Raw genomic sequence first — 18,075 nt, 5'->3', positions numbered from 1 at the left:
CAGTTGGAATTGGAAATGGCTGCTAATGTGTATAGGGTTTCTTTATAGGATAATAAAATGTTCTATAATTAGATTGTGGTGATGGTTGCACAAGTCTTTAAATATACCACAAACAACTTAATTTTCCACTTTAAATGGGTCCATTGTATGCTCTGTGAATTATATTTTAATAAGGCTGTTATATATCTATTTTTAAAAACTAACAAGGACATCTTTAGATAAATAGCCTGCTTTGAACCAACTTCCAGTCCGGTTGTATTTCAGGTACAGAAACACAAGGTAGACGCTGAAGTTCAGATTTCCAAAATATCATCAAATTTTAGTCACACATTTTAACAAACGAAATTCTGAAAGAAAGAATATAAGCACTGAAGCATGCTAGACACATCATGACAAATGAGGATGATAAGTGCGTATAAGAAAGACTAAGTGAATCTGTAGAATCCCAGTTTACTGGCAATACCACTTTCTCTAATAGTCAGAGAAAAGAAAGACCTAATAAACCTAAAACAGCAAATCTACATTATAAAATCCAAGTCGCTTACAGATATATAATATTAAGACTCAGAAGAAAATCTAACATGTCTAGGTCTTTATTAAAAATAGAAGTAAGATTTAGATGGAAGAAAGGATGGGGAACAATATCAATCATCCATTTATAGTATGTTTGATAGGTGCTCAGGTTAAGCAAAGGAAGGGAACAAATATGAACATTTGCTTGAGATACTGAAGGGCAAAAGGAGTCAAGAACCACTTTAATGGTAAGTCTGTGTTAAAAACTTCTGTTTGTATGCTTCAAATATATCAATCAAACTTCGTTCGACATCTGATAGAAAGATAACATGGGAATAACCTTGATTTCGATGAGCTATTATAAGCTATACAGATCGATCCTTGTATTATACAGATCGCTCCTTGTATATAGCGGCAATTTAGTTAATAAAATCATCAAGCACAGCCTTAAAAGGGAAAGATGTTGGAAAAGGGCAGCACTGCGCTGGAGGTTGTAGTGCTCTGGTTGCCAGGCAGCCACCCTCAGGCCCTCTCTTGTTACCGTGGTGATGTTTGGAGAGCTTACCTAAATACTCTTTGAGATAGCAGCCGAACTCTCCACATCCTTTTAGCACCAACTAGTCATGCCACTTCTTTTTCTTTCTCCCCCACAATTCCACCCACACTCTCATAATCTTATGAATTTGATGAACCTACATGTGTACCTCCTATGTCCAAGGCTGGAGAATGATGCTAATTTGCCTACCCAAGCAAATGAATGAAAGGATTATTAAGTGAATGTGAGGATAGGAAAAACAAGGTTCTTCAAACAAAAAAAAAATGATATATTTGGAAGATAATGCAGGATCTGCACTACCTACACTACCTAATGTCATGCAAAGCCTTTTTTTAAGGTTTGATGATCAGAAGGCTTGGCTAATAGTTCTTAAGCTCTGCCACTTATCACACTATTATCTTGTTCATATTCATCCCGCTTTCTAGCCTGAGTTTCTTCATTTATAATAAGAGATAGTTGAACTATAGAAGTTTATTTTAAACATTTTGGCCAAACCCATAATAAGAAATGCATCTTACATCATGACCCAGTATACACATATACATACATCAAATCTAACGCAAACATTTTACAAAGCAATTCTTACCTTTAATATATGTGATGCACTCTCAAAGTTTCTGTGCTATTTTTACATATTTTAATCGCTGTTTGTGACCTAATAAATTGACTTCACAACCTCATTAATGTTTCACAATTCACAGTTTGAAGAACACTGAACTAATAGGCATCTAATGGCTCCCTATACTTCTAGCATTCTATGATATGCGTTTATCTTCCTTTTAGAATAATAGTAACAATAGCTAACAATTATTGAGCTCTTACTACGTGCCAGGCATTCATTTAAGCACTTTGCCCATATGAACTAACTTAATTATTCAACAACTATGCCTACTTTTATTGGTTCAATTTTTAAAATGAGGAAAATCAATGTGACTTATAGCTGCACCAAATTTAGTGGACTACCAAAATACATTTCATAACCTATTTAAGGTGTTTTGAATATCTTTTATTATTCCCATTTTATACAATTTTGTCTTGCCTACCTTTATCGTTTTAAATTCTGGAAGGCACTATAATAAACCTTCGAGATCTCAGAAGAGAAAAAGATCAATAACCTTAATAATACTTATTACTGGCTTTGAAGTTCATATCCTTTACTTTTCTATTATTGTGAAATTGATCCTGAAACAGGTGCTTAGTAATGCCAAATTAGAGAGCATTCATGCTTTCATAGGTGTGACCACTACTCAAGTAGACACGATAATTCTTGGGGAGATGCACACTATTGTGTGATTGTTACAGTAGATTGTCAGTAGAGCAATACAAGTCTCCAAATGTATGCCCACAGTCACCATACATCTTTGTTAGTAGTAGTGCAAAACTAAAAATTAGTGCTATTTCTTCCCAATGCCAGTAATTATCCAAATACTAAGCACCACTGCGAATATCCATCTTTCATGAATTAGCTGGAAGGACCCAGAATGTGATGAGACAATACTATTATTCATAAATTTCACTGAGCATATATAGTTTAGGGGCTGTTGATGGAATAGGATTGAAAGATTTCAAACATGTTCTCTTTGGATAAACAACAGAGATAGTTGACATTTAATGACCCATATAATAAATGCAATACCAATCCATAATTTCATTTATTCATTCCACAATACTATTGAGTACCTACTATACGCTAGGCACTGATTTTGCCACCGGAGATTCAGCAGCGAACATAACAAAGTACCTACACTCAGGAAACTTATTTTATGGTTGCTAAGTTTGGATTTTTGTATATTGTATTTGTTTGTTTATGAAGAGTCGCACTTGTATATTCCCTTTGGTATAGAGACACTAGGAATAGTACGTTCTACTTATTTAAACTATTTGACTGTCTTTTATGCATAGCAGTAATGAAGGAACAACAGGAAGCAAAAAAGAACAAATCAATTTCTGCTTTTGAAAAGTTTAAGATCTAGTTAATGCAGATCGTAATCAGATGTTCCAACTTGGAGCAACTTTGCCCCCCAGGGGACATTCGCCAATGTCTGGAGATATTTCTGGTTGTCACAACTGGAGGGGGAGGTGATACAGGCATCTAACGGGTAGAGGCCAGAGATGCTGCTAAAAATCCTACAGTGCACAAGACAATCCACAATAAAAACCTTTCAGGCCCAAAGAATCAAGAGTGCCCATGTTGAGAAACTTTGAGTTATGCATACATAAATTAAACTTTTTTTTAACTGCAAGTATTAGATGATAAATATCAAAAGATTGATACAAAGTGATACAGAGAAGAGAAAGATTATTCTAGACTGAATTTGTTAGGGAAGGCATCATGAAGGAAATGGGGTTCAAGCTGAAGTGTCCTGTCACTCCTTTGCTCATAACAGAAGAAACCCTGCTACCTCTGTGACCTCACCTCTTGCCACTCTCCCCCTCGCCCCTCCACAGCTTTTTGGCTTTCGCATTTCCTTGACAATATCAAGTATGCCTCTATCTCATGGAATTTGTTCTCGTTTTCTCTGATTCAAGTGTCATTCCCCCAGATATCTATATAGCTCACTTCCTTACTTCCTGTATGTCTCTGTTCTGTTCAATCTCTTACTAGAGAACCTTTCTGTAATCATACATTTTATGAAACATTAATTCCTGTTCCCTCTTCTTTCTTTCCCTTTACTATGTTTTTTGGTCTCCCTAGCAAGGGTATACCCGGCCCAGACCAGACACTAAAGAATTCTGTATAGAATGAGTAAACTACTTAAATATCTTAATAACGGCAGGATTCTTTAGCCCAAGCAATGAGAAGAAACTTGAGAGTAGGACCCTGACTACAGTTATCCCTAGTGGCCTAAAACAGTGCCTACTTCATATAGAGACTTCATAAATAGTGAAAAAAGAATGATAAAATAGAGGGCCAAAGGAAATTAATATAAGCAAAATTAGCTCACAACAATCTTTCAAAGTATTCTTAGAACAGTTAGTTCCTTCTGTGTATAGTAGTACATCTCAGTACATCTGATAAATATTTTATCCTTAATTTTTACTATTCTTACCAGCTTTTTCACTTTACATTCATTCCCGATATATGCCTGGCATTAAACAAACGAAGTTTCTGAAATCTTTATATGAAAATTATGTGCATTTTAAGACGTCTCATCTAAAGGCAGCCCTTTACAATCCAATTCTAGTTCTCTATTTTCATTTGCACTTAAACACTAATTCGCCCACCCTACACTCAGGAACCACTACAGATAATTATGCTAATGCTAATCGCAATAGCAGCTAATGTTTATTGAGGACTTTTTGTGCTGGGAACCGTCCTGGAGGCTGCGCATACATTATCTGGTTTTGTTCATACTACAGGAAACCCATGTTATTACATTAATGTATATTAACCAACTCTAAATTACTTTCTGTTCCTGGCGCAAAGCCCAAACCCCCAAACTCCTGAGCACTGACTCTGCACCCCGATTCTTGCCACTTTCTCTTTTCCCTTGCCTCTAGGCATCCTCCTTTCCAGGGGAGCCGCAAGTGCTCCTCCCCCTCTCTCTTTGAGAACCATGACAACCACCGATTCCTCCTCCCCTTCCCCTGTCATCCCTCCCCAAGACTGCAACCCCGCCGGCACAAGGTCGGACGACCTGCTACGTAATTCGCGCGTGTGACTGCCTAGTAACAGTGTCTCGGGTCGGAAGCGCACCGAACCAGAGGCGGGGTGTTGAGAGCTGGCGCACGCACGCGTAAAGTCTCTGCAGCTTCGCTACGGGGGTGGAGCTTTGCCTGTCAGCAGGGGCAGAGTAGCGATCATCGCCAAAGCGCGCGGTTTTATTTCTCTCCGCTTTGGACGAGGCAAACTAGCTTTTGGTAGTGAAGCGGGTACGCAGTTACCCAACAATGTCTGGTGAGTCAGGACAGCCTGAAGCTGGTCCCTCCCATGCAGGGATAGGTTGGCCGAACCCTGAGAGAAATCGGGCTGGGGTCCCGGGAGGGGTGATCCGAAGAGCTGGTGGCCAAGGGCGCAGGTCCTGGATCCAAAAGGTTCTTGAACAGATTATGGACTCACCTCTCCAGTGTGTCACCCCCTCGGAGGTGGTGCCTGTCACTGTGCTGGCCGTCCAAAGGTACCTGTTAGAGGATGAGCCACGAGACACGGTGCCCAAGCCTCCCCTTTATTGCTATGATGTGACTATCTCAGACGGGGTGTACCAGGAGAAGTGCTATCTGGACCCCAGCTTGAACTCTCTCGTATATCAAAATATTCTTAAAGTTGGCATACAAATGAGAATTTCCAGAGTTTCATGTCTTTACAATGAGAAAAGGATAGGCCAGGGGATCCTGTGCTTAGGTAACGTCCACTGCGGGGAGACCTCAGACACTATTTCTTTAGAAACTCCCTTCAGAAATAGAGCGCACGAGGAGAAACCAGAGAGGCCTTTAAGAGGCGGGAAAAGTCATTACTTGGCCCTGTGGAATAACGAAGATCCGTACGGAGATATCTGGTTAACAGACAAGCAACCTGAGGAACTCAACTTTAGCGGTAAGTGTTTGGAAAGAATGGCAGAGGGTTTTTAAAAATAGTTTTTAGGAGCTTGCTTGAATGGGAAAGGAAACGAAAATGCTTTTGTATTGTTAATTGCAAGCCCGGAGTGACAGGTGGACAAGTTTTCTTGAATGACCCAGGGATGCTTAATAAAATTTGCACAGCCCGTGCTTTTTGTTGGTTTTTTGTTTGTTTCTTTGATTGCAAAAGTGGCCAATTCAGGAAGTGTCTGACTACATCTCAAAATTCAGTCTGGCATACGTACCGATGTGCGAGTCAGTATTCCTCATACGTTCTTTACATGTTTGATTGTGGTGGAATTAATCTTCGTTTTATTCCCAATCCAATTGTGGAAATAGTACCTTGTGACGGTTGAAGAGCTTATAGATTTTAGTTTAGCATAAAGGTTGTAAACATTTGTGGTTTTGCATGTTTTAATCTTCATTCGAAAAGGATGTTCCGTGATGTATTCCTTAGTACTTTACATTGATTTAAACGCTGTGTAACAACTATGTAAATATCAGGTTTTAAATGTGTGGTTTTATGGGAAGGCTTGGCGTTCTCATTTTCTTGTTTCTTATTACTCACCACAGACAGTACTGCTCTAAGAAGTTCAATTTTTCTGTATCGGAAGAAGTTAACCTGAAAACACTAGCTTGTCATCAGCAACTGCTTACGTTTCTTCTCTAAGAGATGAAATTAAGGAGAATGATAGTACTGTAGGCATGAACACATTTGAAATGTGGAAAGAAATAAAATGCAAAAAGTAAAATAAGAGAAAGTACTGGAAGGAGAAAGATTATAATTTTTGCATTAATGCTTTTCAGTCCCTTTTAAAATGTTGTTGTCACAATACTAAATCTTAGATAATCTTGCTGTGATGTGTAAGAGCAACAAACTTGAAAGTAAAAGGATAACTAGCCCAAAAAACATTATAGTCACATCCAGTTAAAGATGTTATAGCAATGTGTAGGCAAGGATGTCTTAAATAACTAAATTTTAAAAGCAAGATAACTATTTCTGGGATTCTAAAAAATGGAATGATTTTATCTCAAGTGTGAAATAAGACAGTAGTGCATTATTACTTTAAATGTTGATTAGTTTAATTTTTAGAATTGAATATGTAAATGAAAAATTTGTGTCCTAAAGAAGAGTTGAGGCGATTAATACTTTGTGTCTATTTTGTCATACTATCTATTCATTAAAACCATATTTATATTACAAAAAGTAATGTCTGTGTGCCAAAATAAAACCCAATCTGTATATTTAAAAGCATATTGTGTTAGAAATATATGACCCAAGTATAGTAAAATTTTAGTGATAAAATCTAGGAAGTGATCATATTGATGTTCACCGTAAAATTTGTTCAGTTTTGCTGTGTGTTTCAAATAGTCAATAATAAGATATTAGGGAGAAGTGAAAGACTACTTTTGCCTTCCCTGGTGCCTTCACTTTTCCTCTAAAAATCCCAAACTGTCAGTAGTTTGGTGTGTATCTTGGAAGAAAACACAAGGAATTAATGTCTCATTGTGTGATTTGCTATTTCCACCAAACACATCTCAGGCATCTTTCCTGTACATTTGTACATACAATATTTCATAGCATGGGTGTGTCGTAATTTCTGTAATCATGGCCATGTGAATAGGTAATTTGTAATTTTAGGCACTTAATAGTTTTTTAGTATTAAATACAATGCTAAGCATCATTAGAATGTACACATATTTTTGTTTACTATGTTCAAGTATTGCTGTTGAACGACTTCCTCTAGTGAAATTGCTGTCTTAAAAGGTATTTAATTTTTTTTTTTAATTTTGTGGATATAGACAAATCATCTCCTGAAAAGGTTGTACAAATTTACATTCACCGGCATACATACGAGAATGCCCATTTCTCCATATCTTACTATTTTAAAATATATCTTTTGTTATTTTTCTAATTAATTTATAGAATTTCTTTGCTAAGGGGTGTTAAAATTTTGTCTGCAAATTGTTTTCTTGCAATCTATTCTTTTTCTCTTAACTTTGTTTATGGTACACATTCACGCTTTTGAAACTCTTCATTAAGGTTTACTTTGTACACAGTAAAAAAAAAGTTTTAAAAATACAGCTTGATAAATTTTCATATACATATACACCTGTGTAACCACCACCCCCATCCCTTCAAGATATAGAATATTTCTATATCTTGTTACCCCAAAAGTCTCCCTCATGCCTCCTCCTGATCAGTACCCTATCTGAAATGTAACACATATTGTGACCTCAAAGACAGCTTTAAAAAGTAGAAGTTAGCCTGTGCCACACCCTCCTGCCTAAATCTCTCAGGTGGCTCCCTATGGCATTTAGAAAGCAATTCAAACTCTACCGGGGTCTGCAAGGCTGAACATCAGAGAATGGTGAACTTTCTGTAAAGAGCCAAATAGTAAATCTTTTTGTCTTTCGAAGACATATAATCTCTGCCGCAACCGTTCACTTTTGCCACTGTATATGGAAAGCAGCCTTACGCAGTACGTAAATGAATGGGTCTGGCTGCGTTGCAGTAGAACTTCATTTACAAAACCAAGCAACAAGCAGGATTTGGGTTTATAGGCTATATAGTTTGCAGACCCCCTGCCCTATAGAATCTTTTACTCACCTCTCTAATCTCTAACCCCTCTCCTCCACCGTTTTGTTCTAGCAACCAGCCTTCGTTTTGATCCTCAAACCTCCAGTCTTTTTCCTGCACCTGCTTCTTTCTCTTTCTGGAAAGTTTCTTTTCATCCTCCAGTTTCAGCTCAAATAAAAACATATTAAAAGTGTCTTTTTAAATAAATATGTCCTCCCCCATTTATTCTTATATCACCCTGAAAATGCTCTTCATAGCATTCTGAAATTATTTTCTTTAGCTGTTTTTCCTTCCCCCCCATCTTTTTATAAGATCCACAACTCTTTTTTTTTCCCCCTGTGGGCCATATCTTATAGCTAGAACAAGGTCTGGCACATAGTAGGCATTCAGTATTTGTTGAATAATGAAATGAATGAAATAAATTGGTGGTTTTACTAATGTTGAGCCACTTTTGAATTTCCACTTGGTCATGATTATTTTTACATCTGCTTACTTAAGTTAATTTGGTCTATAGGTTTCGTTTTAGTTTTTGTTGATTTTTGCTGGGAGAGTATTTTTTCAATGCAATTTTTATATTGAGTTAATATTAGCCTAGTAGAATGAGTTGGAAAGCTTGCCTGTCTTCCCATGCTTACAGAAATTATATGTTCATTAAAGGTTTAGTAAAATTCCCCTCTAAAACTATCTGAACCTCATGTCTTGGGCCAGGATTGGGGGTTGAGTGGGATGACTCTTGCAATTTCTTTCAGAGAAAATGATTAAGCTAATAATGCTTTCTCGAGAGCCCACTTTTGAAAGTTGGTAATTCGCTAGGGAATCTCATTTCACCTAGATCTAAAAGTTGTATCTAGTAATCTATGTTTTTTGACCTATCTTGTCAATTATGACTCCTTTCACAATCCTCGTTTGTGTGTTCACCTTTTCTTATGATCAGCCTTACCAGAAGTTTATCTATTTTATTGTTAGTTTTTTTAAAAGACACGTGGTTTTCCTAATAACAAAATTTATAGTGAGGAGATGTTTTCTACTTAATTTCTGCTATTATCTTTAATTTCTTCTATATACTTCCTATGTTCATATTTTTCTTGTACTACTTTTTTGAGTTGAATGCTTGGTGCATATATTTCCTTGTTTATTTCCTCCAAAAGCATTTTAAATTCTGAAATTTCCCATGGGTATTGCTTAGGCTGCATCCCCCAGGTTTGGAAGTACAGAGATTTTATATTTACTCATTATTTATACTTTCTTATTTTATCTTGTTCTATTCTTGTATTTTTGCATTGAATTATTGTAGTTATTTTTGAAATAATTACACTTCAGCCCAATCATCTTCTTTAGTGTTTTCCATCTTTCAAATCCATTTAAAAAATGACAGAAGTGATTTAAACAAGCATGTTGGAAACTAGCTGTTGTGATAACTTAATGTGCATCAATTCATTTTGATTATATACTTTCATTACCTTCCTGTAGTCTGTTTAGCTTTTTGGGGTCTAAATTTCACTGATACTTTCAAACTTTGGGGATCTTCTCTGCCATTTCAAGTGAGAATTTTACTGAGATGGTAATATCTTTAAACCCCTCTCTTTAATTTTCTTGGCATGCAATTAGCATTTCTTTTTTATTTTCTCCCTTCCTTCCTTCCTTCCTTTCATTCTTTCTTCTCTCTCTCTCTCTCTCTCTCTCTCTCTCTCTCTCTCTCTCTCTCTCTCTCTTTCCTTCTTTCTTTCTTTCTTTCTTCCTGACAGAGTCTCATTTGTCTCCCAGGGTGGATTGCTGGCACAGATCTTGGCTCACGGCAGCCTTCACCTCCTTGGTTCTCCAGCAACGATTCTCCTGCTTCAGCCACCTAAGTAGCTGGGATTACAGGCATACACCACCACACCAGCTAATTGTGTATTTTTAATAAAGATGAGGTTTTTCCACGTTGGCCGTGCTGGCCTCGAACTCCTGACCTCAGGTGATTCACCCACCTCAGCCTCCCAAAGTGATGGAATTACAGGCGTGAGCCATTGTGTCTGACTCCTTTTTGCTTCTTTAATCTCTAAACATTTAGAAAAAGCTTATTAGGCTTAAAGTTTATTATTATACCAGGTTTTTAAAAATGTAAAATTCGCGTATTCCAGAGTCTTATTTTTAATCTGTTTTATTTGCTCGTTTATCTGAGAGAAATATTGACTTCTATGATGATAGTTTTATTTCTCCTTATATTTCTAAAAGGTTTTGCTTACGTGTACAGTTTCATAACTGATTAATTAATATATTGTTGGTGAGTTTTACACTTATGAAATTTGCCTCTTTGTCTCTTTTGCCTTGAATTCTATTTTTCCTGATAGTAACGTTTGCCACTTCCACAGTCTTTCTGGTAGCATTTTAGGACAATGATTCTCAAACGTGAATAGGCATGCATATCACTTCAAGAGTGCCAGGCAGAAAAATAACTTAAATGCTACCTAACTCTAAGAATTCACAAATAACATCAAGAAACACTGCAAAGAATGAATGGGGCAAAAATCAGCAATTGGAATTGGAGACAAATAAGCATTCAGGTACTGACAGGTTCAAATTACACTTACGAAAATGAGAGAGAAAAAATTAAGCAGAAAAAAAAATATTTGGAAAAGGTTGCAAATATAAAGAATACACCAAAACTTAAATAAATTATTAAGGCAGTATGTTTGAAATATTGAAGCAATAAAGAAATGTCAAGAAAACAAAAGAAAAGGATTTAAAGATATTACTGTCTCCATAAAATTCTCACTTGAAATGGCAGAGAAAACTGCAAAAAGCTAAACGGAACACATGAAGGTCATGAAAGTATATAATCAAAATGAAGTGATGCACAATAAATTATCACAACATCAGTTTTCAACATGATTGTTTAAATCAGTTTTGCCTTTTTTTTTTTTAAATGGATTTGAAAGATGGAAGACACTAACAAAAGGCCATTAGGCTGGAGTGTAATTATTTCAAAAATGACTACTGTAATTCAATAATGCAAAAATACAAAAATGAAACAAGATAAAATACAGATTGCTCAGCACCATTCCCAGTGTATGATTTATTAGATCTGGGGTAGGGCCCTAGAATTTACATTTCTAACATGTTCACTGGTATTAATGATGCTGCTGGTACAGAGACCACACTTGGAGAACCACTGGCAAGCCGGATGCAGTGGCTCATGCCTATAATCCTAGCATTTTGGGAGACCCAAGCAGGCAGATTGCTTGAATACAGAGTCCATGTCGAGACCAGCCTAGATCCAGACCAGCCTGGATGAGCCAAGGCAACATGACAAAACTCCGTCTTTAATAAAAATACCATAGTCCAGGCGTGGTGATTTGTGCCTGTAATCCCAGCTACTTGGTAGGAGGGTGGTGAAGCGGGGAGCCTGAGTCCAGGAGGTTGAGGCTGCAGTGAGCCTTGATCATGCCACTGCACTCCAGCCTGGGCCAACAGAGTGAGATCCTGTCTCAAAAAAGTGAAAAAAAAAAAAAAAAATAGAGAACCACTGAACTTAGTGCATGATTGTCCACCCCTTTATTTCCATTTTGTTTTAGGGTTGCCTCTTTTAAAAAGTATATAGCTAAGACTCTGCCTTTTGAACAAAACCGATTATTTTTCTTCTAAAATATCAATTTAATTTATCTATATTTAATGTGAATAATGATGTTTGTACCTGTTCTTGAAATTCTTCTTTATGTATAAAATATACCATCTTATATGTTTTTTTTACTTTTGCAGGATTAAAATATTCTTTTTCTTCTAGTAGTTTGGAAGTTATACATTATATTTGTATTCTCCTGGACTCCTAGTGGTTACTCAATGTTTTTGAAAAAAATTATGGGTATATAATAGGTGTATATATTTATGGAGTACATGTATTAATATTTTAACAAAATTATTTAAACTTACATGTCTGTTTCAGTCTCCAGAATTATTCTGAATATATAATATACTGCGAATGAACAAGAGAAGACATTTAGGACTCTATTTGATCATGACACAGTTGTCTTTGAGCATGCTGCTATGTTAAATTTGAAGTATTGTATTTAGGATTTTTGCCATCATAACTGATTTTAGCTTTTAGTTTTCTTTCTTGTACTATTTCTGTTGGAATTTTTCAGGATTATTCTAAGTTTATAAAGTGAAGTGGTACAATTTCTACGCTTTATTGGGCTCTGGGACAATTTATAGCTCAGGGAAAGAACTATTTTTTGACATTTGTTAACATTTTCTTGTAAAACCACGTGAACCTGCTCCCAGTTTTGGAAGCCGTCATTAGTGAACTTTTTTTCATTTTCTTCCATGGGTAAAGACAGTTTAGTTTTCTTTTGCTTCTTATGGCAATACTGGTAATTCATATTTTTCTAAGAGATTAACTATGTCACTGATATTTAAAATTTACTGATATAAAATCATATATAATAATCTTTTAATAATTTTTCTTTGTATGTATAGTTGTTTACATTCTGAATATTATATTTCTTTTTCATGATTAGACTTGTCAAAGATTTACCTTTTCATTAATTTTTCCAGAGAATTCAATTGATCAATACTGTTTTTTTTTTATTGTGGTAGAGTGTTTTCTGATTCATTATTTTTAGCTTTAATATTCATTCCTTCTTCATTCCTTAAATTTATTCGTCTGCTATGATTTTTACAGTATGGTCCAGGGACCTCTAGTGGTGCCCCAAGACATTTTCAAGGGATTCATGAGGTCAAAGCTATTTTCACAATACTGTCTTTACTCACCTTTTTTCAGTCTTATTCTCTCACAAGTGTACTGTGTAGTTTTCCAGAGGCTAAATGATGTGTGACACCAAAGCCAACTGAATATCAAAGAAGATATGAGTATCCACCTGTCATTTATTAAGCTAGATACTAACAAGATTTGCAGAAATGTAAAACAATACCACGCTTCTCACTACATTATTTTTTGGGTTTGGAAAATACAGTCATTTTTTCAAAAAAATATGTTATTTGTAATTATACATATTAGTTTATTATCATTATTTTTAATGAACTGATCATTTAAAAAAATTCTTAGTCTGCTTTATAGTGCAGTAAAATGCTCTTCAGGCTGGGAGCAGTGGCTCACACCTGTAATCTCAACACTTTGGAAGGCTGAGGCAGGCGGATCACTTGAGGTCAGGAGTTGGAGACCAACCTGGCCAACATGGTGAAACCCCGTCTCTACTAAAAAATACAAAAATTAGCCGGGCATAGTGGTGCACGCCTGTAGTCCCAGCTACTTGGGAGACTGAATTGCTTGAACCCGGGAGGTGGAGGTTGCAGGTAGTCAAGATCACACCACTGCACTCCAGCCTGAGCAACAGATTGAGACTCCATCTCAATAAAAGAAAAAAAAAAAGCTATTCAAGATCTTCAATAATTTTTAAGAATGTATAGAGATCCTGAGACCAAAACGTTTTGAGAATCACTGTTCTATTGCATATTGAATATCCAGTTTATTTATTTTCATTATTTCTTTTTTGATAATGAACACATTTATTTCTATGAATTTACACAAATTCTTCCTTGTCTATAGACATCCTCTAATTCTTTTTGGGATTTGAGAAATAAAATGTGTATTGTATTAAGTTTGTTAGTTAAAAACCCAAAGTGGGAAAAATGTTAACCAGAAAGACATTTGCTTACACCTAACTCTCTGCACCTTATTATAACAGAAGCAGAGGGTCTTAGAACTCTAGTTTTACAACTATGTAGCTCTTGAATTTATTTCAGACAATAAAGGAGCCGGAAGTGCCTTCATTGATCAAGAGTATTCCGTTGATCAAGACAATTCAAAGCTCAACTGAGATTCATCTGACATTAAAATGAAATCACTTAATTATATCAGATCAAATGTTAGGACCTGTGATTCTGGGCTAGTAATTTATTGGGAGAATCTGGAAGGAAAGTTACAGAGAAAACTTGTGTGGTTTTTTTTTTTTTTTTTTTTTTTTTTTTTTTTTTTTTTTTTTGGTGTGGTATAGGCATAATGATATAATACCACTTAAATCCTTATTAAAAAGAAATTACAAGTATGATTTTCATGTCAAAAGTGTTGACTAGGTAAAACATTATGTTAAAAAAGACAGAAATGAAGGGAGCCTTAACAAAATAAGTATTGGTAATAATGCAAATTCAAGCCTTAATAGTTGAGACAGTGGGCTGTGAGAAAGAAAAATGTGGAGACAGTTGCAGATGGAACCTCTCTTAATCCAAGGAAGACTACATTGTGATTACAAATTAATTCTTTAAATTGATGAATAGCTTTTAAGCAGTTTTTTAGCTTGCCAGCAAGCTTGCTGATTAAAATGTTTCTAAGTAAATCATATGGCATATGAGAAGATAGTAAGTTCTATGTAGAAAAATAAAGTGGAAAGGAGGATAAGTAAAGGGGTCAGTTTTTAATAGGATAGTTAGGGATAATATCACTGAGAAGGTCACCTTTGAGCAAAACTTGGAGAGGAGGGAGAAAGTCACTTGCATATCTAAAGGGAAGACAACAAGTGTAAATGTCCTGATACAAGCTCATGTCTGGCATATTTTGGGGAGATGGAATTTATACGTATGAAACTGAGGTGAAGGCAAAACAAAAAAGTGTAATAAAACAAATATAGATATAGATATAGATTTTGAGACAGGCTTTCAATCGCTCAGGTTGAAATGCAGTGGTGTGATCATGGCTCATTGCAGCCTGGCTGAAGTGGTATGAGCACAGTTCTCTTCAGCCTTGCTGCAGTGAGTTCAGCTGCCTGGACTCAGGTGATCATCCCACTTCAGCCTCTAGAGTAGCTAGAGTTATAGGTACATGCCACCACGCCCAGCTACTTTTGTCTTTTTGGAGAAACGGGGTTTCATAATGTTGCCCAGGCTGGTCTCGAGCTTCTGAGCTCAAGCAAACCACCTGTCTCCGCCTCCCAAAGTGCTGAAATGATAGGCATTAGCCATTGTACTTGACTTAATTCTATAAATTAAATATATAAGTGCTTAGTAATGGGAAAAACATTCCATGACATTGAGGTCTTTTTTTCCACAAAATATCTTATGGTAGGTGAGTTTAGATCCAGGTTTTCCAGGAAGTTATTAAATGATTTGGTAAGATGGAGGGCATTCTAGATAGAACAATGTGTTAGTTAATATAGGTTTACCTATGTTCCAGGCACATAGTAAGCCTTATATATATTTCAGCTGTTAATATTAGGGATCAAATATAGTTTATGTAAGAGAGGTATATAGACTTAGCTGGCAGGGTTTCGCTGGCAAGAAGGAGTTGCTTTAGGTATGTTTGGGCTACTATTTTTAACCATTAAAATAGATCTTTGAAGTTACCATTACAAGTTAAACAGGATTTCTTTTCTCTTTTTTACATTCTAGATACCAAAATAATTTCCCTTTCTCACCTTGAAATGACCTGGGCTAACAGAAGAAATTTTCCTGCATTGCTTGTGAGGATCATACATAAATCAAAACTGCGATACTATGGGAAACCTGATAAAAAGATGATTGAACCATATCAGGTACAAGTAATGATAAGATATCATATGTTAATTTAAGGTTATAAATTATAACTTACACACTTAATAGTATGATAACCTGTTCGTTTAAATAGCATAAGTCACTTCAATGTAATTTTGAAATGTACATAAATATATATTGTGTTTTTCTGCATAATTTATTGTACATAAGAAATTATTTCTGTATTGGTGCCCTTTATTTCCCTGATCTAGGTGGTCTCCTTCCCACCTTTTTATTTTCCTTCGACTTTTTCTTCTCAGCTGTGCTTTCTGCACCACCATATAAACATACTCTAGCCTCCCATTTAAAAAAGAAAATAAAATAGTCTCCCTTGGCCTTATGACCCTTTTATTCCCTATCTCTTTCTCTTCAGGTAAGCTTCTTGAAGAAGTAGTCTACACTAGATGTTTTTACTTTCTTACCTCCCATTTCTCAACACAATTAGTTTGGCTTTTTTCCTTAGCTTATCATTCACTAGTAACTCTGTCAAATCTGTATGATACTTTTCTATTGTCTTGACTCTGGGCTGTATAATGCTCATGAGCTCTACTTTCTTGATACGTTTGTGTTCTGTTTTTTTCTTAATATTATATTGTATTTTCCCATGATATCAAGAACTATTTTACCTATTTCATTAAACTTTTATTCTAAAAGTATACATGCTTATTGTAGGGAATTTGGAAAATGTAGAAAGCTATTTGAAGATCTTACCACTCAGAGAGAGCCACTGTTAACATGGTGTGCTTTATTCCCTTTCTTGTGTGTGTGTAAATCACATATATACACAGACATAAGCATAAACTATATTTACATATACATATCTATTATATTTATATCATAAATATAACACGTGCATATGTCTAGGTAACATATTTTACGTAACTATGTATGTCATATATCATATTAAATTTTCTTAAAAAATGGGAACTATATTCTGAATACAATTCTGTATTATATCACATTTTCTTAAATATTTGCTCTTATCACTAAAAATTCTTCATTCATAACTGTTTACAGTTATGAAGTTTTAGCACATGATATCATAAATTATTCAGTCATTCCTTGATTTTTTTTGCCTTCTCATTGTTGCAATACTTTCCCCCCATTTTTTAAACTCCACTTATTTGTTGTCTCCCTGCCTCTTTGTGTCTTCATCATTTTGTCCCTGCTTGCCTCTCCAGTCTCATCTATTCCTGAGCTTCTATGCCTCATAATAACCAAATTGCCCTACCTGGAATTTTCTAATGGTAACCAATTATTTTCTACTTTTCATACCTCTACTCGTGTTACTTCTTCTGCCTGGAATGCTCTTCCTCTCAATTCTCATCAGATTGGCAAAGCCATCTTTAAGATTCAGTTCAGTGCTTACCTTTGATTTACATCTTTTCATATATACCCATATGCCTAGTCACTAAGGAGAATTAACTACATGCTATTCCGGACCCCACTATATGCCCTTACTTAGGTCTATCAGAGCATGTATAATCCAGTTACACATATCTGTTAATAGATTTGCTAACCTTACTCTACTGTGAGCTCCCTGACTGCAGGGAAGAAGTATTTTATAGTGCTTAAGAGTGTACTTCCTCTAGTCATATGAACTGAATTCAAGTTTCGGTTCTGTTTGCCGTTTCTTAACTTTATGATACAGGGAAAATTATCCTTTTAAAGCCTCAGTTTACTCATCTATAAAATATGAATACTAATTGTACTTACCTTACAGGTTTGATGTGAGGATTGAATTAGTTAATATAAGTAAAGGATTTACCTATGTTCCAGGCACATAAGTTCTATATATATATATATATATATATATATATATATATATATAGCCATTATTATTAGGGATAATGTTTGATTCATCTCTTCATTCCAGTGCCTAACACAATGTCTGGAATAGGGATCCAGTAAATGTTTAATGAATAAAGGAATGAATTACCCAAAATGTATATTCACCATTAAGAGAAAGGGTCTGAGAAAATAACATCATTATTTAAGAAGAAATTAAGAATTAGAAACCACTTTAATGACTGCCTTTAGGCAGAACTGAAGTTGTCTGTCACTGTATTTTAATACCGAGAAAAACTCCATCAAATACTTTCTACCTCAACAGATTTCTCTATTTTAACTATACTCAGAGTCAGCAATAATGTATACTTGTTCTAACATTCCCCTTTCTGATAGCATAATTTCTCAAATAGTATCTCAGAAATGACTTCCATGTCTTACGTACCAGCCTCGTGTATTGCTATAAATAAATTAATGTAACCAGGGCATTGATGGCATTGTGCCCACTCAATTATATGTTTATCTAAAGTTCTCAAATACGAATATCAAAGCCGTC

The 18,075-nt window shown here is 35.5% G+C and overlaps 1 protein-coding gene across 1 annotated transcript in view; it reads left to right on the top strand.

The window, feature by feature from the left end:
- The first annotated feature begins 4,819 nt into the window (after window positions 1–4,819).
- The window catches only part of RADX (RPA1 related single stranded DNA binding protein, X-linked), a 58,313-nt gene continuing 45,057 nt past the window's right edge, over window positions 4,820–18,075 (top strand). The window contains exons 1-2 of the mRNA XM_003935888.3: window positions 4,820–5,603; window positions 15,591–15,733. Of these exons, the coding sequence (XP_003935937.1) occupies window positions 4,961–5,603; window positions 15,591–15,733 (786 nt within the window). The 5' untranslated portion in view covers window positions 4,820–4,960. The remainder of the gene's footprint in view (window positions 5,604–15,590; window positions 15,734–18,075) is intronic.

The sequence above is a fragment of the Saimiri boliviensis genome, chromosome X, assembly GCF_048565385.1.
Source record: "Saimiri boliviensis isolate mSaiBol1 chromosome X, mSaiBol1.pri, whole genome shotgun sequence".
Classification (NCBI taxonomy): Eukaryota; Metazoa; Chordata; class Mammalia; order Primates; family Cebidae; genus Saimiri; species Saimiri boliviensis.
The sequence above is the reverse complement of the archived record's forward strand: the minus strand, read 5'-3'. Positions and strand labels throughout refer to the sequence as shown.